This window comes from Elephantulus edwardii, unplaced genomic scaffold (genome assembly GCF_000299155.1).
Source record: "Elephantulus edwardii isolate Elephantulus edwardi_28Jun2011 unplaced genomic scaffold, EleEdw1.0 scaffold00121, whole genome shotgun sequence".
NCBI lineage: Eukaryota > Metazoa > Chordata > Mammalia > Macroscelidea > Macroscelididae > Elephantulus > Elephantulus edwardii.
Genome location: NW_006399871.1, coordinates 2,298,988 through 2,309,582, shown reverse-complemented (window position 1 = coordinate 2,309,582; position 10,595 = coordinate 2,298,988). Strand labels below are relative to the sequence as shown.

Below are 10,595 nucleotides of genomic sequence, written 5' to 3'. Positions count from 1 at the left end.
GGTGGGTCCGGCGGAGCCGCAGCTGTTACCCGGAGACCGGGAGGCGGAAAACTGCGCCCGCCGCCCGCCCCTCCCGCCGCGGCGCTGCCACCGCTGGGAACAAAGGAGACAAAGCCGCGTCGGCCCGGTCGGCTCCGCTCCTTCCCCCCCACCGCGACCGCCGGGCTGCCCTCCCCCCCGCGCCGCTCGGGCCAGGCCGGAAGCAGCCAGGCGCGCGGCCCCGAGTCGCCCGGGACCCCGCATTCCAATCCCGCGGGATTCGCATTTGCCCGGGGCTGGGGGGGTGCAACGCCAGGAGGAGGGGGGTGTTGGCCATGCGGCCGGGTAGCCATGGCAACGAAGATCCCCGGCGCGTGGGGAGGGGGTAAGGACTGGTGTCCGAGTGGCCCCGCCCCGGCCTCCCCCACCGTCCGGGTCTGGGCCTCACCTGCGCGCGGCGCTGTAACCAGAAAAGGGCGCCTTCCCGGGTTGGGAGCGGTTGGAGGAGGGTCTCGCGCTTCGCACCCCCAGATGCCAGAGGTACCAGCGTCCAGACCTCTCCCCTGCTCTGCCTGCTCCAGGTCGAATCCTAGCCCCTCACCTGCCGAGCCTGTTCACCAGCCACCGCACAGCCCTTCGCTGGGCCCGAACTCCTGCACTTTGTTCCAGGAACAACCTAGCTCCTGTGTTCGTCCTCCCTACTTCCTTTACCTCAACTCCTGGATGCCTTGATTAGCCCCACAGCACCTTCTCCCTAGATTCCCCAGCAGCCAGCCCCTCCTTCCGGCCCCCACCTCTGCCTGTGCTGGAAGAGCCCGGGGCTGCTTTGGGGTTGGGCCTGGGTTTGCGCCATCACTAAGCCAAGTAACCTGACCCCCAAGCCTATTTGCTCACCCTCACCGGCTAATGGAGGTGATACCACGCCTAGCAAGCTATTGAAGGAGGGAACTCAGGCCACCGAGCCGCACGGAGAGGGAGTATTGCCTTTCTCCCTTCCCCTCCTGTACCTGATCCTTCCCCAAAATGTGGTTGAAGCAGCCTTGGGCAAGTCTGAACTCCCTCATTGGCAAACACCTGGAACTTTGTAGACAGATTCATTCTTTCAAGTCCCGGTTGTGCCTCCATGGGGCCCTCTACATCCTGGCCTGCCCACTGCAAACTCAGGAGCCGGGACTTGGCCAGATGTATTAGAACTGTCTGAGTAACGTTGGGTCAGTCTTTTGAAAGACAAAAACCCATCACACACTCAGCCAGGAGGAATTTTGAGTGGTCTGCTCAGGCTACTGAGAAGACTGTACATATGGACCTACTTCCCACCTCCTACTCCCTATCAGAGGGAGGTTTAGCACTGCCAACCCAAAGGCAACTGGTTTGAATCCACCAGCAGCTCCACGGGAGAAACATGGCCATTCTCTTCCAGTGTGATTTTCAGCCTCTCAGAAAACCTCTGCAAAGTCAGCTATGAATTTCAACTCGAGGGCAATGAGCTGGAGTTTGAGATACCTCTTATCATCCTCACATACTAAGTTCTGAGTTCTTGTTAATTCTCCCTCTAACCTCTCAAGGGAGCTCTGGTGCCAACCCAAATGCTGATGGTTCACATCTACCTGCTGCTCCAAGGAAAAAAAGATAGGCAATCTCCTCTCAAGTCACTTTCCTCCGGTGCTCAGCGCCTTTTCTGCATCAGCATCGCCTTTTCTGCATCAGCATCGCGCTGCTTCCCCAGTAATTTCCTCCCTCCTGACTGCTAGATTTACAATCCCCTCATTCCCAAACTGTATGCTCTTAATCCCCCCACACCCATCCCCTCAACAAAGTCAAGACTGACCACCAGGCCTCACTCAGCCCTCCAGCCTCTGCACTTTTTAGAAGTCCCTTCCCCATCACTAGAATCCCCCCACAGAAGTCATTCACTTAAGGTGCACCCTTCAGGACCCACACCATCCCCAATTTAGAATTTCTAAATCCACATCCTCCATAGATAGGCCTCGGGCTCCATCTGGAATATGCCAAGTACTGTGGTCATTTCATCCTACCCATCCGAGGGAGCCAGTACCTGAGGGAAAGACTTCCAAGGATAGAGTGACATATGACAGAAACCAGACACTACAGTTCAGACCATAAGCCCATTTGGGCCCTGATCATTGCCCAAGCCTGCGCATGGGCTGCTGGTGATGGCAAGGGTTGGAGGTGGGACACAGTGCCTGTGTATACTCCAAAAGAGATTATCTACTGGATCAGCAGATCTCCCAGTACACAAGTGGAGAATGCATTTCCACTGTTCTGTTTGCTCAAGTAGACACGAGGCTACCCATGGCCATTTAGCCCAGGAGGTCAAGGGTCAGTGTTTTCTGAAAAAGGACAGGTCAGTGGTTTTCAGAGCTGGCTGTGTCTGTACCCCACTGCACCTCCTGGCCCAGGAGGCCACTTCCCACTGCCATCTCTCCATTCACCACTGGTGGGCTGTCAGGGCTGTGTGTGGGATGGTGCCCCAACCTGTGACATGTAAGTGCTGTTTGAGCACTCTGCCCCATGAACCATCACTCCCTGCAATTATGTCCCCAGCAATATTTACCATTTCCCCAAAACCGTCTTCTCTGCTCTCTGTCGCCCTTGAGTCAATTCTAACCCAAAAATATCCTTATAGAACAGAGCAAATGAGCCACAGGGTTTCCAAGACTATGCTCTTTATTGACACAGACTGCCATAGCTTTTCCCCAAGGGCGGGTGGTGGATTTGAACTGCCAATCCTTGTATTAGCAGCCAAGTGCTAAACAACTATGCTACCAGGGCTCCTTTCTCGAGCATTGTTGTTAAGTGTTGTCAAGTATGACTATAGCAACCCTATGAACAGATCTGAACTCCGTCATCTGTCCTGTGCCATCCTTATCATCTGACATCCTTTTTTTTAATTATTTTATTGCATGTACCATCAAATCAGATCTGACTGGTACAGGAGGAGATTGTCCCTCCCAGAGCATCTGGTGGATTCAAACTGCATACCTCTGGGATTGCAGTGCAGCTTCTTACCACTAAGCCACCAGAGCTCCCTGACATACTTTTTTAATTGTGATTTTTAACAAGTTTACAGAAGAGTTAAGTCTTCATTCATTCATTGTTGACATTTTTCTCCTTACCCCACCCAGTTCAATTTTTAAAAAGGAAATATTCCCTCATTTTTGCATCATCTCTGACATACTTGCTCCCACTGCTGCAGTCATAGCGAATATCCATCTAGTTGAGGGTCTTCCTCTCTACTGTTGACCCTCCACCTTTCAAAGCATTATGTCCTTTTCTAAGGAATAGCCTCTCCTACCAACAGCTCAAAGTATATGAGACAGAGCTTCACCACTGTTGCCTCTGTCTGTCCTTTTGGCAGTCCACGGGACTCACAGCACTCTTCTCCGACACCACAACTCAAAGGCATCCATCTTTTTTCAGTCATCCTTATTCACTGTCCACCTCTCAGATGCATAATAAGTGACTGAAAAGACCATCGTTAGAACCCTCAATAGCAGAAAAAAATTACCCAGAAAAGGGGACATGACCAGGAATTGGTTACCCAATCAGCAAAATATACCTACTGGTATTTACTTAATCTGTAATGCTCAATGTCACGAGTTTCATCAAACTGTAGTCAATTTGCTTACTGGTTAGTCTGCCGCTAGCCATGTTGGGAAGCAAACTGGGTTTCCCTCACTGTAACCTCACTTGGGAAGGAAAGTTCCAGAGGTGAGGGCTTTTTAAAAAGTCCAAAAGAGTTTAAGAACAAAAGAGATAAGAAAAGAGTAAAGGGAAAAGCATATCTCAACATCAGATCTACCCATGAGTTATAAACTGTCCAATTTTCAGTAGACAAAACTCAGTCTGTTATAAATTTCTTTAAATAACACAAACTGAAAAATACTTTAATTGAGCATAAATACAGAGTTATGATGTTGAATGTCACAATCACTGTTGAAAAAAAAAAAGTACGTCTGCAGGAGACTCTGATGAGCCACCCAGTTGGTGCGCAGACTCAGTTTAAGGCTGGACGCACACACATCACTGCTGGAATACCCCCGCCTAAGCCCGCAAACCCTCTGGCGGTGGATCCAGGACTAGTTGGCCCTGAAGAGCATGTACATCACAGGCAGTATAACCACCATTACGGTGACAACCAGTGTGCTGTAGATGGTGTTCCTGTTAGCCTGGGCCTCTAGTCTCTGCTCCATGTCCGACAGTGCCAAGATCATACTCCCCTGTTCCACCAAGGAGCTGGGTGGAGCCCAGTCTGCCTGTTCAACCACGTCTGGGTGTGCTGTAGCCTTTGCAAGCTGAACCACCCCAGCCATTTGGCTTAAAGTCTTTTCCAGGCCGTCAAGCTGCTCTTGTAAACCCTCAAGACGTGAATGGACCTGCCTGGAATGGTTGAGCTGTTCTTTCAAGGCAGCTGAAAGGACATTTGTGTCTCTGACTTGGATGGGGGGAGTACCTGTCTGAGACCCTGAGCTCTGCTCTGGCCCAGCATGCATCAGGCTTCTAAGGTCCACCATGAGGTCATGGAGGTCCCTCTGTTGAAGGGAATAGCCAGAGGCCTGCTCCCGGATGGCTTCCTGGAGGCTTGCCGGCCCTTTCTGTGCCTCCAGGAGTAAGGTCTTCAGCTCCTGTAGTCGTACACGGTTCACGTAGGTGGAGCCAGCCACTCCAATCAAGGCCCCCAGAATTGACCCGATGAGAGACCAGTTCTTGGTCCTTTCAGCCCGAGTGCGCTCCTTCTCATGACTTTCTCGCACAGCTGCGGAGAAGAGGGAGAACTTCTCTCGCTCAGAGTTTTCTGCACGCAGATAGGCCGTACGAAGCCTCTTCTCTTCCTGCAGAAGCAAAGCTGTGTTATACAACAAGGCAGCCTTGCAGCTGAAGCTGTCAGCAGTGCCGACATCATGTCCCTGGTGTTTAGTCCCATGTGTGGCATTCAGTACGTGCTCCATATACATATACACATGGGTTGATAGTAGCATAAGCATGATTATAAGAGGAGCCAAGGAACACAGGGCTGGGGCAGGGAATCTAGAGCTGATGATGGCCTAAGCATGATTACAGGAAAACAAAGGAACACAGGAGGCCTTGGTGACCTGCACTATCTCCAACCCAAGCCACCCTAGGTTTGAACAGATATGGACTGGTATCTAGTAAACGTGCCTGAAGGACCAGTCCCCTCTACGGTGTCTCTCTTTACAACCTGAGTCCCAGAATACACTGTTCTGAGTTGAGAGTCTCAATCCTATAAAGAAGCAACGAGTGAAAAGGCCTAGGAGCCTGCTGGTCACCTCCTCACCAGGCCACACTGCCCAGTAGACCAGTCAGGGTTTCCACCTGACCCCTCCATGAACTGACAGGCAGGGGTCCCAGTTCTGGTAGGAAGGGCTGCTCCCACAGGTGCCTACCTGCAGCATCCTGTGCTCCAAGGTAGCCAGTTCCAGATATTGGTTGTCCTCCCTGGAGACACGGTCCAAGCGGTCCCTCACTTCCTTCAGCTTGACCCGCTGATCTTCCAAGTCTCCCTGAGCCTCTTGGACAAGCCCCCGGGCTACCATGAATAGTTTCTCTGCCTGCGAAGAAAACAAACAACAGGCCGTCTGCTCCTTCTCATACCTACACAGGCCCATGCCTATTCTCGACAGGGCTGTGGCTAAGTGGTCACTGGAATGTCAGCTGCAAAGGGTGGAAGCAGAGTCCCTCAGAAGTTAATCCTGGCTTCCCTCGTGGTACTCAGAGTGCAAGCCTGAGCCATGCCCATCAGAATCACAGGATTTACCGATTCAAGTAGAAGTAACATGCCCCTGAGAAGCTGGAAAATAGCTAACAATGTATACAACCTGCACTGTGCCAAATACAGCAGCTCCTGATAGGAACCACAGTGAGAAACCTGAGTGCTTAAACTGTTTCATGTGCTACCTTATTTATCCCTCAAACATGAGAAACATTGCTTTTTGTCTCCATTCTATGGGCCTAGAAACTCAGGCTTGGCCAGGATCTCTCAGTCTCCAAGGGCAGAAACTGTACTTTGTCTCAAAACCCATGAAGGAGGCCCAGCCTTCTCCCCACATCTCCATATCAGTCCACATGCCTATGGCAGAACTGGGAACAGTAACAGCACAAAGCATTTCTGCTGCCTAAAAGGCCTGACAACTACAGGCAGCTCTGTGGCCCAGATAGTGCAATGTCCCTGGAGCCTCTATTTTTAGAGGGATGTTTTAATTATACACAGGTTCAAAAAAAGCAAACCCTTAGATAACGACCACCAATGCCCCAAACAGTCAAATGAAAGAAGCCTTTGCTGTTGTAATATCCACTAGTGGATGATACTGGTCAGGAATCCTGCCCTAATTCTTCTCTCTAGTAGTACCACCCTCAGGTATTTGGGGGAGAAATGAGCTGGATGCCTCTGTGAGGGAAGCCGAATATAAAATTTAATAATAGTAGACCAAATGCTGTATCGGGAAATGAGGGAAGCTTAATACAAGGGGAAGGTCACCTTGTAGCATTGGGGTGTTCCCTAGGAGTCAACATTGGAAAATCAATCTCCTTATCTGTAAAAGACTTCACCATTATCCTTTGTTTTTGTTTTGTACTTCCTGGTGATTTTACTTTGTTCACCTTCCTTATGATTCTAAAGAAATACTCAGAGAAGCATGGCTTGGGGCCTTCAGTCATGGGAACTGTTGGCCCCCTGTTTTTCACACTCTCTGTTCTATATCATTCCTGGTAGTCTGTCTCATCATTAATAATTATAAAATTATTTCATTCTTAGGGACCCTCAGTCTGCAATACCTCTGAGAGTGGTATCTGTTCAGAAGGCAAGAATGGATGAGTTTCTCACCACCACATGGCTGGTGACCTGTTTGGTGGGAGTCTCTAGGCAGTATTTCCCAAGTTAGAAGCAAGGCCAACCACCCAGATCCCTTCCTCACCTCAGTCACATTTCCCTGGGCCTCTCGAACTTCATTGAGTCCAACAAACTCTTCATATCTGTCCCACCATGTCTTGGCTGTGGAGGAGATATGTTGCTGAATGCTGCGTCTCACAGTTCTCCCCAAGGTGGTGAAGCGGTGATACAGTCTGAGGGCCACCTCCTCAGGTCCTTTCTCCCTGGGCTGACTGGGTCCTGAGCTGCAGCGAGTCCTGGTCATGAAGAGGTCCCTTCCCAGAAGGCCTCTTCGCAAGAGTACGTGGGATACATCTGCGATATGCTGCATGGCAAACACAGAGCTGTGCCCTCTCATCAGTAAATCTGTGAGGGGGACGCCAGACAGATCAGTTCTACGCCACAAAAGGGCTGTGGGTACAAGTTAGGTCTCAAGGAGTGGGGTGGGTCCTGAAACAGCTAATTTTCATTAAAAATATCCATTCTGAGCTCCATTTAGGTGGAACAGGGATTGATGCCTTGGCAGCAGGATGGTAGCCAGGTCTTCCACCGATGTTCTTGTAGAAAGGAACACACTGAGGGAAAGAGATCAGAAAATCATCCCTTATGGTTGCCTTCTCCAGAAGACACCAAACACACACACACACACACACACACACACACACACACACACACACACACACACGTCCCTGTACTCCCCAGTTCCCTGATGTGACTTGGATCAATCCTGGTGCTTAGTTTTCTGATAACATCAAGAGAAAGTTCTCGACTCTTGAGCTGTGCCCATGCAATCAAAGCTCCACAAAGACTCCTGGGAAAGTCGTGTAACAGAGAGAATTTTCAGGATCTTTTCTGGGGTGGGAAAAAACCCCCAATACAATAACAAGCAAATTCAAAACTTCCTAGACTCCCTGAGGACTGCCTTGCCACTGAAGAAGCCATTATTTCACTCACATTCAAGGGCAAAGGTCACTCATGTCCCAAAGCTGAAAATTCTGACAGGAACCCCACTCTTAACACGCTACTAGATCCCAATCTCACATTTCTCACCTTCCCTAAGCTTTCTCCATCCTCCTTGACCTTAGTCACTGCTCATCAGGTTAAGTTTCTCTAAGCTTTCCCTTTCCAGCCTTGCTTAGATGTGTGGGTCCTAACGCCTACTTCTCTATACCCAAACTACATGGAGTCTCCCATTGCGCACTCTGGCCTGGCCCAAGTCCAAGCCACTATAAAGACATCCTGGAAGGGGGCGGGGGCAGATGACCCAAAACTGAACCAGCAGCACGCACTGTCCTTTCACAAAACCACATCTCAAGGATCCCAAAATATGACTTGCTATCAGAGTGTCACCTGGTGGCCAAGTGACCATATAGAGAAAAGGAGAGACTGATGGGGCAGATACAAAATAGACTGGAGGACTTCCTGACGTAAGGGAAAGCTCTCTACTCTCTCCCCTTCACACCAGGGAGCTGTCTCTGGAGAAGCTCAGACCCTCTCAAAAGTAAAACCAGTTAGCAGGTTTGAGCTGAGAGCCAGAGAGGGGAACACCTTTGTGACAGTGGTTCCAAAGTAGTGCTACATATGGCTCCCTGAAGACCCGTTTATAAGGCCCAGTAAGGTCCACACCATCCATAAGGGCGTAGGTTGACCTCCCAGGCTTCAATACCAGTGACCACTGCCCGCAGCCTGTGACTCTCTCAACAATCGCTCAGGGGCACCCCTCATGAAAGCACACAGCTCACTTCACACCCCTGCAGCCCTTGTGCCCACAGAACCCACTCCTTTCTTCCCAGCAAAGTTCAGCAGAAAAGTGTCTATTTTTGTGGTCCCAACTTCCTCACTCCCTATCTTCCTTGACCACACCCCACCCTGGTTTCCTCTTCACTCACAGAAGGTGGGCTCTCTCAAAACTTCCACTTTGCCAGATATAGCTGGTGCTTCTCAGATTCCGTCTTCAATCCCTGCAACTTTCGGTATTCTCCTGAAAACATCTTCTCAGCCTCTTTTCCCTGCTGCTCCCCAACCACCTACTGACTCTTAGACCCCGGAGAGGTAACCCATCCACAGGGAAGCCAGATCGAGCAGGGGCCTGAGGACCACGTTCAGAATCCTGTCTCTCCCACTCTGTCTAAATGACTGTCTCTTCTCTAGTGTCCTTTCTCAGCCCCTCATCAATCTGTACTTTCTCCTCACTCTATCACAAATTCCCACCACCCCTTTCCATCACCAGTCAGTAACTGTCCCATTCCCTCCACCTTCTCTCTTGTTCCTCAAGCTGAAATTCCATGACCTTTGAGAAAGTCAACTCTCCTCAGATTCCATGTCCTCTTCCCTTATCACAGACAATGGTCAGTAACTGATCTGACATCCACCCCTCTAACACCCACTTCATATCTTTACTTCTCTTTACAGTCAAACTCCTGACAGTTCCTTTACGGGCCCTCACTCCTACCATGCCACTGGCACTGCTCTTGGTCAGGTCACCTTCACATTGATAAATCAAATGCTCACTTCCCAATCCTCAATTCACTTGCTCCCAACAGCCTCATAATTATTCCATTTTCAGTTTCCAGTCTCCACCCACCTTCCTGACCTCTGAACAATGTAGTGCTCCATAGCCTGGTCTTCATACCAGCCAGTCCTTTAACTCACCTCCGAAAATTTATTGTGGCAATGACTGAACAACTCTTTGAACATTCAAAAGAAAAACAAGAGACTCAGTATACACTCTAAACAGAGGGATAATATGCGAATTTTACCTCCATAAATCTGCTAAAAATATACACACACACTCTCTCATTTCTCAAGCCTAGACCTCTTACCTGGATTCCACACTCCTTTAGTAAATTGCCCAATCCACATCTTTGTGTGTAAGCCTAACCCTATCTTAAACTTGATAGATCCAACACTGAGTTCCTCATCTTCCTCCTATCATCAGTCCTTTCTATTTCAGTTGATAGCAACTCCAAGTTCAATTGCTCAGGCAAAAATCCTTCCTCATCACCCTGACTCATTTATTTCCTACCTCATGTCCTATCCATTAGCAAATGTAGCCAGCTTTTTATACCCTGGATCCTCCTCCAACCCCTCCTTACTCCTGCCAATCACCAACTCTATCCTTATCACCAACATATCACTCATGGATTATCACAAGAGCCTCTAGACAAGGTCCTAAATCCACTCTCACCTCTGCAGTCTGTTGTCAACACAACACCCAGTGAGCCCTACAAAACACAGATTAGACTATGTCTCTCTGTATTCAAACCTCATAGTGATTCCCCATTTCTTTCACGGTAACAACTACAGTGCCAGCGCTTTCCACGGCCTACATCCAGTTCTTGGCTCCTGCTGCCTTTTGGCCTCATCACTCACTATTACTCCTTTTCCCCATTTTACTTCAACCCCATAGGCCTTCTTAATGTTGCTGTGACAAACTAGGCTACCTCTGTCCTACCACAGGGCCTGTTCACTATCTGTAACTACTTGTTTCCTCAAGTCCTCCTCAAATGTCACCTCCTGCGAGCCCATCCCAGACTAACAGAAATCACCCTCTCACCCATGAATCACTCTTTCCCTTATTTTGCTGCTTTATGTTTCTCTGCATATATCACATGGAGGCAGTCGTCAGAACAGAGCAAGGGAACACTTCATGGTTCAAAATTGGGAAGGGCATACGCCAGGGATGCATCCTATCTCCATACCTTTTCAA

At 49.6% G+C, this 10,595-nt stretch overlaps 1 protein-coding gene across 1 annotated transcript; it reads right to left on the bottom strand.

Moving 5' to 3' along the window:
* Positions 1–4,079: 4,079 nt before the first annotated feature.
* Positions 4,080–7,244, bottom strand: CCDC51 (coiled-coil domain containing 51). The gene is made up of 3 exons (XM_006892939.1): positions 6,933–7,244; positions 5,406–5,570; positions 4,080–4,832 (listed from the first exon to the last, which is right to left on the bottom strand). The coding sequence occupies exons 1-3, from the start codon at positions 7,242–7,244 to the stop codon at positions 4,080–4,082; spliced, it is 1,230 nt and encodes a 409-aa protein (XP_006893001.1).
* Between the last annotated feature and the right edge of the window lie 3,351 nt (positions 7,245–10,595).

Coding starts and splice junctions, on each gene's coding strand:
- CCDC51 (XM_006892939.1), bottom strand. CDS start 7,244: ATGAGAGGGCACAGCTCTGTGTTTGCCATGCAGCATATCGCAGATGTA. Junction 5,571..6,932: donor CCCAGGGAAATGTGACTGAG/GTGAGGAAGGGA, acceptor TTTTCTTCGCAG/GCAGAGAAACTATTCATGGT. Junction 4,833..5,405: donor TGGAGCACAGGATGCTGCAG/GTAGGCACCTGT, acceptor TTGCTTCTGCAG/GAAGAGAAGAGGCTTCGTAC.